At 41.5% G+C, this 20694-nt stretch overlaps 1 protein-coding gene across 3 annotated transcripts in view; it reads right to left on the bottom strand.

Moving 5' to 3' along the window:
- Positions 1–2371: 2371 nt before the first annotated feature.
- Positions 2372–20694, bottom strand: part of LOC146575387 (neurabin-2-like) — a 39555-nt gene continuing 21232 nt past the window's right edge. For all 3 annotated transcript variants that reach the window (XM_085270060.1, XM_085270058.1, XM_085270059.1), the window contains exons 6-15: positions 16949–17081; positions 16401–16521; positions 15581–15685; positions 14989–15124; positions 9952–10095; positions 9763–9816; positions 9445–9576; positions 9194–9291; positions 8958–9054; positions 2372–8645 (exon numbers count right to left, since the gene is read on the bottom strand). In XM_085270060.1, coding sequence (XP_085126186.1) covers positions 8592–8645; positions 8958–9054; positions 9194–9291; positions 9445–9576; positions 9763–9816; positions 9952–10095; positions 14989–15124; positions 15581–15685; positions 16401–16521; positions 16949–17081 — 1074 coding nt within the window. In that variant the 3' untranslated portion in view covers positions 2372–8591. The remainder of the gene's footprint in view (positions 8646–8957; positions 9055–9193; positions 9292–9444; positions 9577–9762; positions 9817–9951; positions 10096–14988; positions 15125–15580; positions 15686–16400; positions 16522–16948; positions 17082–20694) is intronic.

The following is a 20694-nucleotide window of genomic DNA, read 5'->3' as shown; positions in this document are numbered from 1 at the left end:
TGTCTTCTGCTGTGGTGGTTTGTAGCTTCATAACTGGGACCGTGTTTGCTTGAAAGCATGAAATGCTGTTTCCATATTAACCTCCCAGGACCTGGCGTCCACATATGTGGACATCACATTTTGGGACGTCGAGACCAAAATACGTAATTTTTCTCTACAACAGCCTGATATCCACCTACGAGGACATCATGCTGCCACTGTTCTACCAAAATTTGAAACAAATGTCCTCATATGTGGATCTCATTATTTTAGGTTAAAAAAAAATTGGTAATTCTTTGTTTTTACATTCTTTTGGTCCCAATTAACCCAAATAGCAAAGAAAAATTATAAATGCTGCCATGAAAGAGTTCAGGTCTTAGGAGGTTAATGTAGTAATATTACACTTAATGTCATTACTGTTTTATCTAAGTGGACTGGATGAAACCAAATGAGTCCGGACATATTGTTGAAATATCTGTTTAATGTAACTACAATCATATACTGTATTTAAAGGATGGAATATTGATGATGTCACCCATCGGTTTGTACAATGCTGCGAACTTTAAGTAGACATACAGATACTAGTGTTAAAAATAGTCCAGTAAAAGCTGAAGCACTGATTCAACCTCTTAAGTACAGGCTCTGAAATGTACCTGTGTGCAAAGCTAGCTGAACCTTGTGCTATTTTATGTAATAATAAAATAATATCAGTAGATATGAAAGCAAACTTTATTTCACTCAAATTTTTAATTCTAATAAAGGTACTTTGAATGAGTTAAGTCGAACATGAGCAGAAAAATGGAAAATCGCTCTGCTGTCTGACGCCTACGTCGCAGACCTGACTTTGCCTTTGAACGGAAATAAAGGGAAGAGGTCAAAGTGGATTCAGCAGGTGGGAACCCTAAAATCAGTTGATTTTCAGGAGATTTTCTTAATGTGCAAGCTGTGATCAGCTGATTTGGGCTACTACTGCTCTGAGGGTCACTGCTGTTTGTGGATTTACACAACTGAAATGAACAAGATGTCAGCAGATGTTTCCTGAGGCGTCCTGGCTGGTTTCCATCCTCTACACGATGTTTATGCTGTCTTTAAATTAGACAGAATAACGTTGGTCAGTATCATCAGCTTAACTTCACTTACACTTGATGCAACCTCACTCTGACCATGAAACCACTGTGCACCAGTCACACACTGCTCTTTACTTTAAACCCATCACAGTACAGAAAGTAACCTCTTTATCCTGCACTAACCTGCAGAGGACTTTCATGTTACCTTTGAATAGTCTCAGTTTGATTTGCTCCAGTTTGAGAATATGTCACATGTCACCCAATATCTGATTTAAAAACATGAGGACTTACATGTAAGCTTTAAATTTCCACTGAACAGTCCTTAAATCTAACCTCTTCTTCCTCTGCCCGTCTTTCTTTCTCCATCTCTGAGTGAAGTTAGCTCTCCTTCTTTTCTCTCCCTCTGAAATAGAGTAGCTGGACCTTCAGCTAGCATCACACTGTGACAAACTGCACACAAACTGTTTGTGTGTTTGGTGATGTTTCTTGTGCTGATAGAAAAGTTGCATTTGAATTGACCTGATACTCAAAAACATCACTCCCTTTATGATCACTCCTCTTTTGTAGCGCTAGCTACACTGATGAGTATCTGCAGGGTCAGTTAGGGCTCATCCAAGACGCTTCTTCATGAGGAAGTTGCACTGCTTGCAACCATTCAACAGGCCTCTCCTGCTTTGTCTACTTTGCTTGGGAGCCATAATTTTACATCATAAAACCACATTGTATTAAACTAGATGTGAAATTAGCAACTGAAAGTTTTTAGGAAAGTGTTTACTAAGGTGATTAAAAACAAAATACTCATGATCACGTTCTCCACAGACTTCTATACAACTGCATGCGATTCTGCAACTATTCTGCTGGCCATTACCAAAAGTGCCTGTTTAAGGGGTTTCAACATGTTGGCTTCACTTTTCAGACTCTGAGGTAAAACAGCTTCATTGAAGCAGGGGGTGAATTGAGGTATTGAGGTAATTCTCAGTATTTCTTCCATCATACCTGCATACAGCTGCTGCTAAATGGAAGGTGCATCCAGAGCATCAAGAAATCCCCCTTGAAGCCTGAGGCCATTGTGTTGCCCTTCTTCTTCCTCCAGTACTCTGAGAGAACAGTTAGCTAGAGGTTGGGGAAGTCCATCCATCCATCCATTCGCTTCCGCTTATCCTTTTCAGGGGCGCTGGAGCCTATCCCAGCTGTCATAGGGCGAGAGGCGGGGTACACCCCGGAAAGGTCGCCAGTCTGTCGCAGGGCGGTTGGGGAGGTAAGATCTGTAAATCAATGCACACTTCAAACATATATGAACAGTGAAATATGAAGTTAAATAAAACTTGTTTTTTTCTTGTCATATTTGATCTTTATTAACGCTGACAGACAGGTATTGGTTCAGACAAACATGGTGGCATCAACTGAAAACAGAACCAGGCAGAGAAGGAAATCTGTTTCAGACCCGAGACGCACTCCGAGGTCAGATTGTCCCGCTCTCATCATTTGGCACCGCATGACTGTTAGTCTTTCAAACCACACGACTTCACTGTCTAATTTCAAGCCAAGGACTAATAGTTTTGTAAAGAAAAGGACAGAACTGCTCCAAAGTGCGGTAAATTTTGGCGATGCATGAAAATAGAAAAAACAAAGAAACAAAAAACAAATTGCAAGGATTCTCATAGTGCTTTTGTTTCTTGTAATTTCACCCCCCACCCCCACCACCATTTTTCTTCCAGTTTCTTAAAAGTTGCTGTGTGACACGCGTGATGTGAGCACAAGATTGCATCTGCTCTACATAGCAAGCATCTGTTCTTCTAGTTCTATAGAGGCTGGGTGTAAAGTGTTTAAGGATTGGCTACCAGTGGTTACAGCGCAGAACATGCCAGAGTTTTTAAGCTTTTCACCTTGAACATCAAAAACGGTCATTATGCAAACACAATCAGAAGCAACTTGACTTTGGGTCCTAGCATTTCAGTGCAATTTGGACTGAGGCTCATCAACCAAGGCGATCTGAAGGCAGAGATAACAGGAAGTACATGTGCAAACATCCATCCATCCAGTATAACTTATCAAGGTCTGAACTGCAGGGTCAGCAGTTCAAGCAGAAGTACCTACACCTCCATCTCTCAACCATCTCCATCTTTTCAGGAGGGTCACTGAGGTGTTCCAATGGCAGCCAAGAGACGCAATCTCTCCAGTTCATCCAGAGTCTCCTCCTTTCCTCTTACAGATAAGTCATCTTATCTGTAAGAGGAGACCAGACGCCCATCGGAGGAAGCTGATGCTTGTATCCACTATCTCAATCTTTAGGTCACTGCCCACAGCTTGAGGTCACAGGTGATGGGGATAGATCCAACCAGTAAATTGACAACTTTGCTCCACACTCAGCTTTCTCTTCACAGCAATAAGCTGGTACTACATCTGCATTACTGCAGACCCTTCACCAATCAATCTGTTAATCTCTGGCTCCACTTCTCCAGTCTTGAACAAGAACCGGTGATACCCAAGGCAGGACCTCATCCTCAATCAGGGGCAGGGCAATTCTCATCCTCGCAGAAAAGCACAACATTGTAAGCTAGAGGTTAACCACTTGACAAAGCCTAAAAGGACCACATCACTTGTGAATTCCCAACGCCACCAAACCAAAACCAACACGGCCTTTAGCTACATCTAGAATATGTTGTCCATAAAGGACATGAACAGATGGAGAGGCTAACTGTCTGACTTTCGCAAACAGATCTAATTTGGACTAACCTGAGACACTTGTGAATGACCTATTAAGCAGTTTCTGTGTACTGGCTACTTAACACTGATTATAACCTCCACCAACAACAACAATCAGTTATGACTCCTTGAAATGTACAAAGTGATTAGACAAGAACCGTAATCCTTTACCTACAAGCAAGGCACTGAACCCTCTCACTTCAGAGGCCGCCTGTTGACGAAAATGGTTTTGAAGGTCATTCCCCGAAATATGAACTGGGGGCAAATGATGAGTTTATTATCAAAAATCAATCTGTAACAGCTCTTACATGGCGTAGTGCTACAATCAGTCAGTCTACCAATATGGCAGTTTGTCTGTAATCACTGGTATTATCTTTAAACTGATGAGGACAAGCTAATTTTGTTTTTTCCAACGTAGACACAGCGGATGGGGCGGGAAGGGTAACAAATGACAGTCAGCTACAGTTAGCAAACATCGGAAGGCTTTTTAGAGGCAAAAGCAGCAGGTTAACTTATAGGTCATAAAAAGGCAAGCTGATCACTTCCTGTGTTTAGACATTAAAACCCAAAGTGACCAGGGTTCGATTTGGTGATACAACAGCTTTTGTACAGCTCACACTGTTTCAACACCGAGATGAAACTGTAATAAAAAATACTTAAGAAATAAAAATACTCAAGTGAGTTGCTTATGGCTGATTTTCATTCCTTTAAAACAAAAAATGCTCTTTCACCTTTGCTTCCATCTATTAAGACAACACTTTAAAACATACTGCAGGTTTGGAACAAATACTTGGTGTCTTTTTAGCAAAAGAAGAAGAATTCTTACATGAAAATAATCATACATTGTGATTTTGGAGTTACTCCTCCATGTTCATCAGCCAGACAGTACAAACACAAAAGATTATTTTCTGGTGGTTGAATGTCCTCATATTCCTGTTTGTTTCCACGTCCCCCGACAGTTCTCAAACAGAAACGTGCAAAAAGACTTAAAACTCTGCCCCCATGTCTCTCTAGATATCTGTTAATGCACAAATACTGTAGGTCAAAGGTGAAGCACAGATTCAGATCAGTTTCAGCTCCAACAGAGTGGGTGTGAAGAACAAAGCCAGGCTGAGGCTGAAGGCAGGGGCAGATTGGTCTTAGCAAAACAAGCTTTTTTTTTTTTTTTTTTAAAGCAAATACCTCAGGAAAACATGCTTCTACCTAGCAAGTAAGCTTGGAAATGCAACTTTTCATTTTCAAGCAGATAGCAGCTTTATCTAAATAGTCGTGATTTGTCAAAATTATTTTGGGTTTCAAAGAAACGACGATACGTTTTCAATGTAGCCATGCTATAAGCTTTGTGATGCTATACTCAGGCACAGCAGTGCTTCGAAATGCTAACACTGGCATACGAGCGTGATCGCAGGCCCAGCAGGGTAATGTTGAGCAGGCTTACCGTGTTCGTGAAATCCATTCAACACGTTAGCATGCTAACATTAGTGGAATTTAGAACCTTAATATTTGATGAATTAACATTTATAACCGGCTGTTGGTGCAAAAGGGAAACTCGGTATGCTTCCTCTGGGCACTATGAACATCGGTACAATGGGCTTGAAGATAATGAGAGCAAAGTTGCAATGCAAATGGTACCATTCTCAGAACCAGGGTGCTAGTGTGGCTAAGGTTTGGGAAAAAGCTGTAGAGATTGGTTTTAACTTGTCAACCTCAAAACTGCTCCATTCATTATGAGTTAAGCTTAAGTAGCCTAATTAGATCTCGGGATTGTACTCCACTTGTGGTTTTTCAAATAATGTGAGCTAATCAGAGCTTGCCAGCAAGCTCTACTGTCTTTACTCTCTCTACTATCTTGATTAACACAGGCGCTCATAACAACAGTTACCACGGGGAATGACAGCAGCAAAATACATAATCTACCAGTTCAGAATTTCATTTCACATGTAAAGGCCATCTTTCAGAGCACCATTTTGCCATTCACATGAATACAAGTTTCATATTTGAAACGGTCCACATTATAATTTTCACATAATTTTTTATAAACATAGAGCGTACAGTAACCAGTATCACAGGTTCAATCCTTGTCTAATTAGTCTATTCTCAGCAAATCAACCTTTTGATTCTGCTAATCTTAAAAAAGGTTGCAACTCATTACATTGATCTGACCAAAGAGGAGTTTGGGGAAAAGAAAAGAAATCATATTCAGGTAGATGGAGTTGACACATTGGTTACTGAATTCCTGAAGAAACACCTGACCTTTAATGGCTATAATAACACTTTTAAATTCAACCAGTTCAACTACGTCAGGCATGTATCGCTAACTTAAATTCATTTTCTATAGGTATAATACTGGCACTGGGACCCTCTACTTTTCTCCTAATGTAAGATATGTGGAGTGTGTTTACATGCACACAGTTTTCTGAATAACCCCGATGCTCATATCCATGTGACGGTCTTGTTACACAAACACTTCAGTGGCTACACTATCCTGTTATGCTAGCAGGCTTCACTAGCTAGTGAGGTGCTACTAGCTAGTGAGAATTGATAAATACTGATACAAATATCAATATAAAACAGAACTGGCAAAGACTCTGGCATCCTTGATAGTTCTAGTTTGTGATTTTGGGAAGTTAAATTAACATATTGCCAGCTAACAACTACTACTGTCAGTCGACACTTATAGCCTAACAAGCTAACCGACAGCCAAATGACATTAGCCAATACAGAACCACGGAGAAATGTCACTAACTTAGAACTAGTGACATTTGACTAGTCAGTATGTAATGTTCAAACAAAAGAAACTATTAAACTATTACAATAACACTTACAGAAACAGAAACCACTTCATAAAGGTAACTTTTAGCTAGTAAAGTTTAAGATTTTATGTTTTTTTTTAATGTTCAAATAAAATCTAATATTTGAGTGTCCAGTGTTTCACTATACTCCGTTTATATCATGTTAGTCAATTTATGATCTGGAAATTTAAGTCAGCCAATGAAGAAAAACAAAAACTGGGGGATCAATTGAAATTTTTTCAGTAGTAGTTTCCACTTACTTTTTATACTTGCTAGTTTTGGAAGAGAATTCGTGTGATAGTTCTGGGGGAAAAAACTGAAGTTAAATTCAAAGTTGGTTTTTTAGGGAGTCTTGGTGCATGCTCAATCATCCAGGTAAGTAAATCCCAAAAGGCTGATTCTGTTCACCTGTTTTTAGGGACAAAAAAAAAAAAAGGCCCCCGTGGCCATACTAGTCTTCCATGCTAATAAAATAATAATAATAATTAAAATGAAAATTACATTTCATATGAGTCTTTAGTTAGGTATATAATTGCTTGGAAAAGTTTTACTGCGCAATATAGGAACATTATTATTGATGGGGGATATTAGTGGCAGTAATAATAGTAAACTCCAATCTAAAAGTTAGTAATAATTGGACCTGCTTTTGGACAAATTATGAATTTATCTTTTTAGTAAATATCCAGTATATTGTTATAGGATTTTAAATGAGCAAATTCTCTAATCTTAGTGCTGTTTTCCACTTTGGATTTGACCTCAATTGCCAATTCAATGAATCAGTTTCTATCTGTAGTCATTCTCTGCTTCCATGACATGTTTGGATGATAGATTTTTTTAATATTTTATGTATATGGTAGTAGCTAAGAGTGCGAGCTAAGAGGATATTCTAAAACGAGAAAGGAAGCCTTCCTACACGTGAGAATATAGTGCACGGCTGACCTGAAAGCAGGTTTGTGTGCATGTAAACCCACAGAGTATATAGTAAACACCAACAGATATACACAATTAGAAGTTCTACAAGCACAAATTAGACTATTCACACCCTGTTTGCCATTGATGCTGAGAGAAAAGAGATGAAACAGACTGAGGACTACTGAACCATTCCCTCCACAGTAAGGCGTCACCGCCTCACTCTTAGATTCCAGATCCATCTAATTGCTTAAGCCACTTTAACACTTTTAAATAAATGTATAGAATATATACAAACATTACGCCACGTAGTTCAGACCTGAAACGCACACTTCTTCTTTACTAATACCACCGTTTGCAGAGAGTTAGGTCAGAAAAAAGAAAGCAAAAAGCTGGGCTTTGACAGTTTTGAAACACGGAGGCCATCTTGCTCCATAGTTTTTATTACTTCGCTAATGGGCGGTGCGGTGGCCATCAGAGTTTTGTCGAGTCTTACTACCGAGGTTCCACTTCTTGAAAGGTGTCGTGTCTCTAAAAATAAGGTCACCGCTTCTCCTGGTAGTTTCAGATGAAAACGAGCATCGCCACGGGCAGAGAACACGCTCGTCCTCTTCTCTCAAAGGTCGTATAACAGCAGTCCTTTTGTCCCTTTTGCTCTGCTTCATTCCCTCTGTCGCTCTATAAAGCACTTTGTGACGAGCCTGGTTATTAAAAGCGCCTTTTGTTTTTAATAAATCGGATTTATTCACAGAACCTGGGTAAGATGCTGCTAAAGAGAGGAGAAAACACATCGTCTACAAACTGAGTTGCTGAATATGGTTTCCGGGTTGAATGCCAAGCCAGTTGCCAGGAAGACACAAAAGGAGGATTCTGGATATGACAGAAGGTGCATTCTGGGATTTGTTGTTGACTGACGGAGCACTAAGCCACTGGCAGATGCCACATGAGAGGTTGAGTCTTTCCTTCTCCACGGTCCTCTCTTCTACTTGCTGGGATTTTTTCCCTCCTCTGCTACCTGTCCGTTGCAGTGAATGGTTGATTGGAATAAATTACAGCCCCCCTGCGGTAGGATGATGGGGGAGGATGGGGGAGCTCCTCCTCCTTCAGTCGCAGACAGGAGGCAGGAAGTAGCAGCAGTCTAGGAGGGATTGGGGGTCTTCAAGGCATCCACTTTGGTCTCCAAGTCTGTAATCTGTGGAAAACATAGTGGATGATAACTTCAAGAAATATAACATTAAACCTTTTATGAAAAGTGTTAAAGAAACACTTAATTGAAGCAGAGCATCAAGTGAACAAAACCTGTGGGACGATAATCTGCAGCTTGATCATTTCCCTCTGTAGCAGCATAGACTGAGATCAGACGTGTTCCTTTAACTTGTTTGAGCAGTGTACTAAAACATAATGCAGGGACACTGCCATCAAGATGTGACCCTCCTTTGCCTTTCCTGCTCGGGAAAAGCTCTGCTACCTGACAGTGAGAGATTCAGGTGAGTCCACTGCGAACCTTTTCCTGCAGGTTGTCTGTCTCCTCTTTGTGTGTTGCCTCGCTCTCCTCTTGTGCCCGACGCTGAGCAGTCTCTTTCTTCAGGTACTCGATCTCCCTAAAATGCACACACACACACACACACACACACACACACACACACACACGCGCACACACACACACACACACACATTGGAGTGGTGGTGTTTTTTTACTCCTTTTATCTTTTTACTCTGTCCCTCCTTCTCCTTCCTTACTTCTGCTGGTATTCTTTGATCAGCCTCTTGGCTTTGCTGTATTTCCTCTCCAGGGTTTGATACTGAGCCTGAGTTTCCTTCAGGTGTTCATCCACAGCCTGAAAAGACAAATACTCGCTGTGAGTAAATGATAACAAAACTAGTTTTAGGGTGGCAGTGAGCTCATTTTTTTTAGTTTTTAAGGGATGAGGGGAAAAAAAGAAACACTTGATTCACTCGTGCCTTTTTGAAGTTTAGGTTTACTATCTTACCTTACATAGAGACTGTGCCTCCATCCAGTAGCCCTCAAGTTTTTCCATCCTCTCTTTACTGTCCCGGATATTTTGCTCCAACTGAGCACGCTCCATCCGCCAACGCAACTTATCCTGCTCTGCGTGAGCCAGCTGGAGGCGGGGTGGGGGTCAGTGTGGGAGGAGGAGGTGGTATGTGGGAGGCATTAAGTCATCATAGAGCCAAAAAGAACTGGTGTTATGCATGTGTACATTCTCTTCTGCAGTGCAACCTGAATGTGCCGTTGTTTTGAGGGTTTTTTGCCTGCATGTGTATAAGTGTGTGTTAAACAGGCTCACCTTCCTCTTGAGCAGCTGGATCTCAGCCTGGGTTACTGCATGTTTAATCTGGAGCTGCAGACAGAGGGAGAAGCAATCTGATTTCTTTAACAAACAAATAAACATAACAAAAATCAAGCTAGGTAAAACTGTAAACAAGACTGAATAAAATAATGACATTAACATCCAAATCATTTATATCACATGTACCTCTTTGAACTTGTGGGCCAGTTTCTCTGGGTCCAGCTCCACAGGCGACAGCATTTCCTGGTTTTCTGCCAGATCGAAAACCTCTATCGAGTTCGGAAACATCGGACTCATCTCCTCCTCCTCGTCTGTCGCATATTCACCTGTCTGCAGGTAAACACACGCGCAACAAATACAGTTACATTTGGTAATAGTTGTGATATTTTATACATATTGTATGAGTAGGTTTTACAGGTATCAGGTTACATAGCAGACCAATGATTGCATCCGATATGGAGCTGGAGCAGCTGGTTAGTATAGATCAGGGGTCCCCAATCCCAGTCCACCAGGGCCGGTGTCCCTGCAGGTTTTAGATGTGTCCTTGATCCATCACAGCTGATTTAAATGGATAAATTAGCTCCTCAACATGTCCTGAAGTTCTCCAGAGGCCTGGTAATGAACTAATCATGTGATTCAGGTGTGTTGACCCAAGGTGAGATCTAAAACCTGCAGGACACCGGCCCTCGTGGACTGGGATTGGGGACCCCTGGTATAGATGGTATAAAAGACTGACTTCCAGGTTTGTGCTTCATTAGTTTCCAGGGCCCTATTTCAGGAAGCCGGTTTAGTGCAAACTCTGAGTAAGTATACCCTGAGTTAACGGAAACTCTGGGTTTTCGGTTTCACAAAGCGAGTTTAGATTAATTCTGAGTGAGTTACTATGACGACACACTCCGTGAAGCTAACCTGCCCCCTAGCAGGTTTACTTCAACTAACCCTGACCTTCTCCGCCTCTTTGTCAGAAACCTGACTGTAGGAAGTGTCAGACATGGCGTGCTCCTTCCTTGAAGAGCCAGTAGATGTTGAAGCCCAAATTCTCCGCAGAGCTCTCCGCCGGGAGAGAGTGATTAGAGCGCGTTTGGACATTTGATCATTTCCTGATGATTTCCTGTGTGAACGTTACCGTTTTTCAGCACAATCTATAATTTATTTGAATAACATCCTCAGGCCTAATATTGCTCATGTGACACATCGCGGACATCCTCTCAGTTCTGTACATATTATTTGTATTGCACTTCGGTTTTTTGCAAACGGGAGCTTTCTGTATAATATTGGTGAAGCTGAGCACGTTTCCAAGGCTACCGTCTGTCGGGCAGTCAGGAATGTTACAGTAGCACTGAAACGTCTCCTGTACTCGTCTGTGGTGTTCCCCGGTCATAGACCCACAAGATTTATCAAAGAGGGATGCCACAAAATTGCAGGTATCAGGATGAATGAAACTTAATTCATGATGTGGTGATACTTGGACTACTACTTAAATTTTACATTTATTCTCACGGTTCCCAGGCGTGATTGGCTGTACAGATGGCACTCACATTCCAATCATTGCTCCTTCAGTAAATGAAGGAGACTATGTGAACAGGAAGTCTTTCCACAGCATTAATGTACAGGTACATAGTTCCCTGTAGCATTTCAAACTAACAAATCATTTCATTATAGTAATGGATGCTAATTTGTGTTCTCTGCACTGTGAAGATCATATGTGATGCTGCCAACATTATCACAAATGTGGAAGCCAACTGCTCAGCCTCTGTGAGTGGTGGTGGTGGAGGACCCCCACCTGTTTTTCAGGCCTCCGCTTTTTTTCTGTTGGCTATAACGGGTCACATTTGAGCATACAGAGTAAGCAAATATGTACTTGTAATGTGCTCAGATAATTTCAATAAGTGCTTACAGAGGGGAAATTAATGTAGCCTCTAACTGCAATTGATTTACATCGGACAAACAGACCAAGCACTATGGCTCATAATACAATTACACCTCACCTGTTTGGACTATATTTTTATATTTCATCTTTACTTGCTGCCAGGAACGTTTGGGGCCTGTTGGGTTGCACCTGCGCTCACATCACATCACAAAATCAAATGTATAAAATAACAAATAAAATAACATATGATAAAATAACGTGTTAAATGGGTGGAAATCCCTCGATCAATGTTTATATTAACACTCACGCATTGACTCTGTCGGCTATGTTTTGCCATGCATGCTCTCTTTCTTTTGCAGCTGAGGCTGTGTTACTTTTTTTCCGCAAAATTTGCATGTTATCGGCATATACTGCCATCAGAATTTCAGCCTCAAGCGCTGTGAAATACATTGACCGCGCCTTCTTTCCCTCCGTCTCCATGGTGACTCGCTTACTCTGTGCTCCACTAATCAGGGCTTTATGTATCCTCGTGCGCGCGCGAGGGTTAAAGCAACTCCGCGTTGACTGAACTACTTGTTATCAGCCTTTCTGAAACGGAATATTCCGAGTTGGACAGTTCGGGGTTACTCAACCCTGAGTATCGTTTTTCACTCTGAGTTTTCTAAACCGGCTTCCTGAAATAGGGCCCTGGTGGCGTTCAGATCTAATGCAGGCTTACAGCACCACCACATTTAGTTGGTTTTTCAATGCTCATGTTTGATACACTATACACTGTCCCTTTGGGTTTAGGAGTTCAGTTGCGATCGTTTGAAGTCAAAAGTCCATTTGGTAAGTTTTGGTCATTCCAAGAGTCAAAAAGGACTCTTGGCTAGGCTAAGCTCATGCATGTGGTTTCACAGTTTGGTGGCTTATACTCTTTAAGCTAGTTAGCTTAAAACAGTCTTATGCTACTTAGTGCAAAGCCAGGTTGCTTTGGTAGACAAAAGGTATCTCAGTCACCTACCAACATCTCCAAAGGTAACCGTTACAAAAAAACTCTAAACATGATTAGTGAATTTTATTTTTTATTTATTTTTTCAAACAGAACTTAGTCATTTGTTAGATGTTAGCTAGTTGCTGGCATTAGCTTTACACTCATAGCACTGTGTGGTACATTTCAGTCGTCTGTCTCTTCATAATCTAATTGGCGGGAGTACCCGTCATATAAAATGATATAAATGGCAACTAGGTCAAGTATGCAGTCACAAATTAAGTGAAAGAAACGATCTGGTCAGTGGTTTGACAGTTCAGACTCATTCCCTTGGAACAAAAAGCAGCCAGCACATCGTCTTCCACTAAAAGCATTCACACAATCGATAACAGCCTGCTGATCATTCGTCTTATTCTTCTTTGTGTTACAAAGTAAATTAGCCTCACATTAGCCCGTGTCCAGCATGTTTTCTTCCAGGCTAACAAACGCATTAACTAAAATGTATTACTTAATACATGATTGCTTTGCACAATGACTGCACCGTGTCTTCCTCTCTGCTTACTCTTCCTACTCGGACACAATTTGAGGTAAATACTGTAAAGTAACTGTATTTATTACAAGACTGCAGCAAACCAGAGCGCACGCTGCCGTCCATATCAACATCCTCTGATAACTGCAGCTGTGCTCTGTGGCTTCTCTGGCTAACCAAACCAAAGTACACAAGCCTTGAGTTGACATTTGCCCCCAGGCATGAAATCAGAGCTCTTTCATTTTAGGCTGTAGAGTGATGAAATGTTAGGAGTCTATCATTAGAATCCTGAATCGATTTTTAAATGTAAATTTATTTTGCCCGACATGCCAGAATCTCAGGTTAAACCTCACAAAATTTCGACAACAACCAAACAGCAAACCAGAGCAGGTACACGCATTCAGCACAAAGACGTAAACACAACGCGCCGACGCATCACAGATGTCTGCTTTCTCAGCCGTCAGCGCACAGATTCTGATGCGTCGGCGGGTCCGTGCTTTGTGTTTACGTCTTTTTGGCGCTAGACTCCGAAGCTGCAGGTTTCAATACTCTACAACCAAAAACGACTGAAGATCAAACTAAGCTTCACATCATCATCGTCATGAATTTCCTCTTTTGCTTCCACCACAATAAAATCACACTTCATGCACAGCTCTCTCTCTCTACTGTTGTGTACAGCGCTGTCTGCTGCTGGTTTTATTTTTTTAAATTTAACTGATTTCCGACAAGAAAGTCTAGTTTCTGCTGTTCAATACTGAAGAAATGTAAACTTTTTAAAATGATGTGAAATTGCAAAATGCTCAGCTGTGTCTCTAATTAATCCTCTGCTTCACTTCAGCAGCATCAGGTGATGTTTACATGTTGATTCATGCTACTGCACAATATTTTTAAGGTTCTCTGCTATAAAAACCCAATAACATGTTTTTCTGTGTTTTATGCTCAGTTACTTTGACACTAAAGCGTCTGCTGTGATGCTCACACCTTTGACAAAGTCTCATAAGTCTCAGCTTTCTTTTTATAGCTATAAAAATATGGATATGTGCCGATAAATGACCAGAATTATAATATTTCTGACTGTCTGAGGCAAAATTTCCCCGATTCGAATCGAATCAGGACCTTGTGAATCGGAACTGAGATGATTCTGGAAATCAGTGACGATACCCAGCCTACAAGCCACACTCTGTCCCATGAGCCATGTGTAGGAAACAGCCTGGTCCCACTGTTTTAATTATGAAACCTGACCCTAGAAACTAGGAATTTAATGATTTCTGTATTGATGCAGTTTCTCTCTCTGACCAGACGGTGGAGATGCTGGACTAAGTTTGAAATGGCATGTGGTGGAGCACAGACAGGCATTTTCCCATGTACACATGTTGGATTTCCTGTGGCTAACAACCACTAACACCATCAAAAGGCTTGTGAAAATGAATTTAATGACTACATGCAGGATATCTTTGTGAAGTAGAGCAATGTTGCCTTCCAAATGCAGGCCAAAGTGCGTTTGGATTCTGTGTTTACTGACTAAAAACAACGACTTTTTCATTATTTTTGACTATTTCAAAGGACAAAGGAGGTGCAGTGAGGAGAACTGACTGTGTTTGAGCATTCACTGTGTTTATCACCCTCTCAAGCTGAGAGCGCTGCTGCTGCAATGTGTCACATGGCATGTGTCAAGAACCGCCCCTCAGCAGCGCATCAACAGGGCAGGACAATGAAATGTCACGGGGGAGTTGCCTACTGAGCTATGTCTGCGCGGCGTGCACCCAGCCAACGTTGGTGTGGTAGCTGTGCCTCGAAAATGATATCAGTGGCTGTTCTTTTCCCTCCCACACGACGGAGAGGTGTAGCATGTACCTCCTCATCATCATCCATGTACTGTTTGTATCTCTGCTCCATCATCTCTCTCTGCCACCTCTCCTGTTCCAGAGTCTGCTGGATCAGCTGAGCCACTTCACTCTGTTCCCCCGGCTTCTCCCGGCCAATCACAAACCTAGAAAACAAAACCAAAAACTTAGGATTTGTCATTCGCAAGAAAAGGAAACAATGAAACATTTTACACAAACTGCATATGTGGAAAACATGAAAAAATTCACTGTATCAACATCAAACCTGAAAAACTCCAGAGCTTCAAAACACACCAACTAAAAAAAAAAAAGTAATAATATGCAATTTATACCACTAATGGACAAAAAGAGCTTCCATAATGTGAAATGTGTTTCAAAAATGGAGATGTGGGGACCACACGTTGGAGTGTTACTCTACCTGTGGGGACCAGCAGCCCTTATGGGGACAAAATGTGGTTTTAGCGTGACGATTGCAATGAGGTTATGTTAGGATTAGACACTCATTCTTGATGGTTAGGGGAAGCAGCTACAGGAAGCATTATGTCCTCACAAAGATATGAAAACACAACTGTGTGCGTGTTTAGAGTGAGTGCGACACAGACCTGACTTTGCCGGTGGTATTGCGGAGGACAGTGGCAGCAAAGCTCTGAGTAACACCAACCAGGCTGGTCCCATCAACCTCCACTATGAGGTCATTCACCTGGATCCTACAGACACAAAGAGAACACTGTATGCAGAGCGATGTTTGGAGAAGACCAAGGTCGCTCAGTGAACACACCTCTCACATGCAACGACAAATGTAACTATGAGTGTCTTTGACCAGACAGGCCTGTGGACTAGCACTGGCTCCATGTAACATCCTAGCCTGTGGCATTTTATGCTTTTGCCTGTTTATTTTAAACTGGTGTCTCTAACAAAGAGCTTTAAAAACTTGCACTCACACTAATGAGAAGAAGGTAACAGTAGTGAGCAACTATCAGCTAAAGAATCAAGTTTGCAAAGAAATACATTTAAGGCAAAAGTGTACATTTAGCTAATAATCAATAATCATGCCTGCTGTCCAAAGAAAAATAGTGTTAAGCCTACAAAAAAGGGCCAACTATTGCTTTTTGATAAAGCACATAGTTAGTGTTGGATCATGTGACCTTGACTCGTCCCTTATGCTGCATTAGGTCTAGGCCGCCCCTCCCTGAGCCTGGTTCTGCTGGAGGTTTCTTCCTGTTCAAAGGGAGTTTTTCCTTCCCACTGTCTCATAGAGGTCATATGATTGTTGGGTTTTCTCTGTTCTCTTTGATTTACTGCAGGCTCTTTACCTTACGATATAAAGCACCTTGAGACAGCTGTTGCTGTGATTTCGAGCTATATAAATAAAACTGAAAGAATGAAAAATGCATGTCGGGGCAGGCAGGTTGAAGAAGGTACCTGCCGTCTCTCTGCGCAGCTCCGCCCTCAGTGACCGTCTTAACAAAGATCCCCAGCTTCTCCAGGCCCATATCAGCTCCTGCACCCATACCAATGATACTGATACCGAGGCCGTCACTGTCTGAAAGACACACAGACAACAGAGCCACATCTCAGTGCTGAAAATTAAAACATAAATACATCATTACTGTTAATTAGAATCCTGTCATATTTATTTTGCTATCATAATAACTAATCATATTATAGAGTGGCAGGGAAAAGCATGTGGGATTTATCCACATTCAAGCTATTAAATATTAGTGAAATTATAGCTATTATACAGTGCTGAGAGCAGCCGTCACGCATGGTTGCTGGTTCAAATCCATTACCTTCAGAGTTACTGGCTACTAATTAGGCCAATCTGTGCTAAATTTAATCCCATAAGGGGATAATGGAGCTGTTAGAGCGACAGTGTATGTCCACTAACTGCAGCCTCTTGTGTGAGTGTGTACAGTTACATAAGAGGCTTGACTGAGTGACTCTCGGTGACATGTAAGACGCATGCAAACCTTTCTCCAGCTCGACGGGAAACAGGTCCAACTTTTCGACCCTCTTCTCCAGCTCGTACTCAGCTGACGCTGCCATGGGGTCAACGTCATCATTACGTCGGTCGTAATCTTCATTAGAGTAGGTGGTAAAGACCTATGCAGAGGGCAAACGATCAGATAGCCCTCTCAGTTAGATGCATTTGGATTAGCTAAGTCAGGGCTCTAGACTAACTTTTTGACATGGGCGCACCGGTACGCCTAACTTTAAAAATTTAGGCGTACCGGCACAAAAGTTAGGCGCACTCAAATTTTTCAACCGCATCGCTTAACACCGCAGTTTTACATGTGCACTTTCTTTGGGGGGGGAAGTCCATACAGACAATATTAATTTCTAAATTATTAACTAACAAACTTGTGCTTAAAGTGCTTTGTCAATATTGTAGAAAATGTTAAAAACTTAATCATCATCTTGGCCTCCTCTGACGACCTGTTTGCTGCTGTCTGCTGCTGAAAGGCAGTGGGGAGAGGGGACACTTGGGCAGTGCATTTACTGCAGCATATAATGTGTTTTCTGGATACACTGTGCTTTTTCAGCATTCAAATATTGATGGCACCGTGTCAGAGCACTGGCTATGAATTTCAGACAGATCAGGCCTTAACTTAACAAAAAAGTTATCAATAGTTCTTTTCATCTTTTCTTATTACCCACAGCTACAGTACATCCACTTCTCTCAGGCCTAGGCTGCTCACTAGGGCTGAGTATCATCACTGATTTCTATAATCCATTCAATTCCGGTTCTCAAAGTCCTGATTTGATTCAATTTAGCCTCAGACAGTCAGAAATATTATAATTCTGATCATTTATCAGTACTGATACACATGAGACTTCATCAGAATTGTGAAAATCACAGCAGATGCCTTTGTGTGAAAGTAACTGAGAATAAAACACAGGAAAACATGAAGGAGATTTTCCTGGTCTGGCTTTTTATAGCAGATAACCTTAAAAATATTCTGCAATTTTGCATAATTTTAAGAAATTTAAATTTCTTCAGTATTGAACAGCAGAAATTAGGCTTTCTTGTCCGAGGTCATTTAAGTGAAAAAAGAAAAAGCGCTGTAAACAACGCTAGACTGGTGGGTAATAAGCGAATGAATAATGCAGAAAACAGATTTGAGACGGGAAACTGTTCCTGAAGTACAGAGAGAGAGAGAGCTGTGCAGGAAGTGTGATTTTTATCGTGGTGGAAGCAAAACAGCAAAAGTCAGAGGGAATTCATGACGACATTGATCAAATGTGAAGCGCAGTTTGCTGCTTCTTTTGCTGCAGGCTCGGTGAATTTTGGTTGGAGAGAGGCAAAACCTGCAGCTCAGAATCAGCGCAAAAAGACGTAAACACAGCGCGGACCCGAAGAATCGCTAAGCTCCGACAGCATGTCCGTGTTCAGGCCGTCGGGTGAGAAAGCCGAGAAAGACGAAGCTGATTCTGATGTGTTGGGTCCGCTCCGTGTTTAGGTCTTTGTGTGGAATCCGTTAATGAATTGATATCGCTTTATTCAAGCTACTCACCTCTCTCTTCCACCTGCACTTTCAACTGGACCACGGCCAATCAGAGAGGTCCCGCCCCTGACTATCTCTGATTGGTTTAGTCCACGATAGGGGCATAATGTGTGTCTGTTGTTGACCACACGGAGAGTTACAGAGATTTTTTTTTGTTACCGGAACAGTTGGTCGCACCTGTGCGACCAAATATTTATTTTTAGTCGCACCACTGAAAAATTTGGTCGCATTTGCGACCAAATTGGTCGCACTCTAGAGCCCTGTAAGTGTAAAAACAGAGGCACTCGGAAAGTTCCCTGAGGAACTCCTACATGAAAGCCTCATAAGCTCACAGTGACTGGTGAAGGTTTGATGCTGATGTGCTACACACGTCTTTTTGCATGTTCAGGTATATGTCCCAATCATTTTTCATACAAAAATTGAAATATTTAACCTTAAACGTCATCAATCAAACTGTATCTGCCATTTGAAAAAGGTCTTTTTCACTCAACTGTTTGGGGATATTTTGCTCACGTTGTAGACAAGAACGAAGATGGCTACGACGTTAGCAACACCTGTTCAACCTCTTGTTAAACAGAATATCTAATCAGGAACTTTGTGCACTGAGGTATGGTTAAGAAGACCAAGCATAAGACTGGGGATTTTCTTTCTCTCCAATTATTCTTCTTTGGACAGGAGCTGTAGAGAATGGAAAGGAAACAAGGGAAGGCACAAAGAAGCTGTAGCTGTGCCCAAAAGAAAGAGGAGTCTGAACATATTGTTGTTGACAGGTTGGTATGAGTATTTCACAAACTGCTGTTCAGACAACACAACACTGGATTTCCCCACACCACCATCTGCAGGGTTTACAGTTGATATCCAGTGAGCAGCAGTTCTCTGGGGAAACACTTTACGGTCTACTCTTCACTGCAAGGCTGTCAAATAAAGGTTAAAAAAGCTTATTTTTAACATGTTGCCTTGTGTGATGAGTCTCATTTTCTCTTACTCTCAGAAGTCAGAATTTGCCATAAACAGCATCAAAGCACTGTATGCCTTGTATCACTGGATAAGGCCACTGGTGGTGTAATGGTGTGAGGAATATTTTAATGGTACATTTTGTGCCCGTGAGTACCAACTGAGCATCATTTTAACACCACAGCAGTATTGTTATTGACCATGTGCATCCCTTTATGACCACAGCGTATCCATATTCCAACAGGATATTGTCCCATGTCACAAAACTCAAATCATCTCACACCAACACACTGCACTCAAATGGCCTGTAGGTCGTAAATCAATAGAGCACCTTTGGATGTGTAGGCAACAAATCTGCAGCAACTGTGTGATGCTGTCACGTCGATATGAACTACAGTCTCTGAGGAATGTTTCCAGCGCCTTGTTGAATCTATGCAATGGATAATTAAGGAAGTTATGAAGGGAAAAGTGGTTCATCCTGTAAGGTGCACCTAATTCAATATTTTAGACACCTCTTAGTTGCAAAACAATTGATTAATTAATTAAAAATCACAAATTAAAGCTCAGAAATGATCATAATGTGAAAGAATGTATATATTTAGTGTGTATACTATTATTCTTGTATTATTATTAGATTATACATATGTCTCATCATACAGCAACATTTGAAGCCACTTAAAGTTGTTCTTCCCGTCCACACAGTGAATAAGCTCTATATGCATTTACCTCTGGCTTCATCTTGATCAACTCCTAAGAGAAACTTAAAGCTCTCCAATGGGAGCAGACGAGAACGGTGAGAGTCAATCAAAAGGTGCAAGGACACACACCAGAACTAATGAGCTGAGGGGAGCTGGAGAGCCTCATAATAAACCTCCGTCTCAACACTTTTTCCATCTCCAACTCTGATCCAGTGCTGCTTTGAAAAAGGTGCAGCTTTAGCTCTTTTTATTCTAGAGCCATAAGGTTACAAACACTGCACACAGACCAGGACATGCAGGAGGACGCTGGGTCTCGCTGTGGCTTGGTTTTGACAGGTGGCATGTTTGCATGCTAGGGAAGTACGCTTCTACATACTTCCCTTGTTTTTAACTGATGCATTAGATCTTCACTGCACATCATTAGCCTGCAATACTGGGCGAAGCATCCAGAAATATTATCTCACAATAACCATTTACATCTATTGTGGCTTTAGACACAGTCCGTACACTCTCACTGTACTGTGCTCCATATCTTTCTACTGAAGCCCATCCAAACCA

This window comes from Mchenga conophoros, linkage group LG4 (genome assembly GCF_057382185.1).
Source record: "Mchenga conophoros isolate Kocher_MC1m ecotype Shallow Benthic linkage group LG4, M_conophoros_male_GT1.1, whole genome shotgun sequence".
In the NCBI taxonomy this organism is placed as follows: Eukaryota; Metazoa; Chordata; class Actinopteri; order Cichliformes; family Cichlidae; genus Mchenga; species Mchenga conophoros.
The sequence above is the reverse complement of the archived record's forward strand: the minus strand, read 5'-3'. Positions and strand labels throughout refer to the sequence as shown.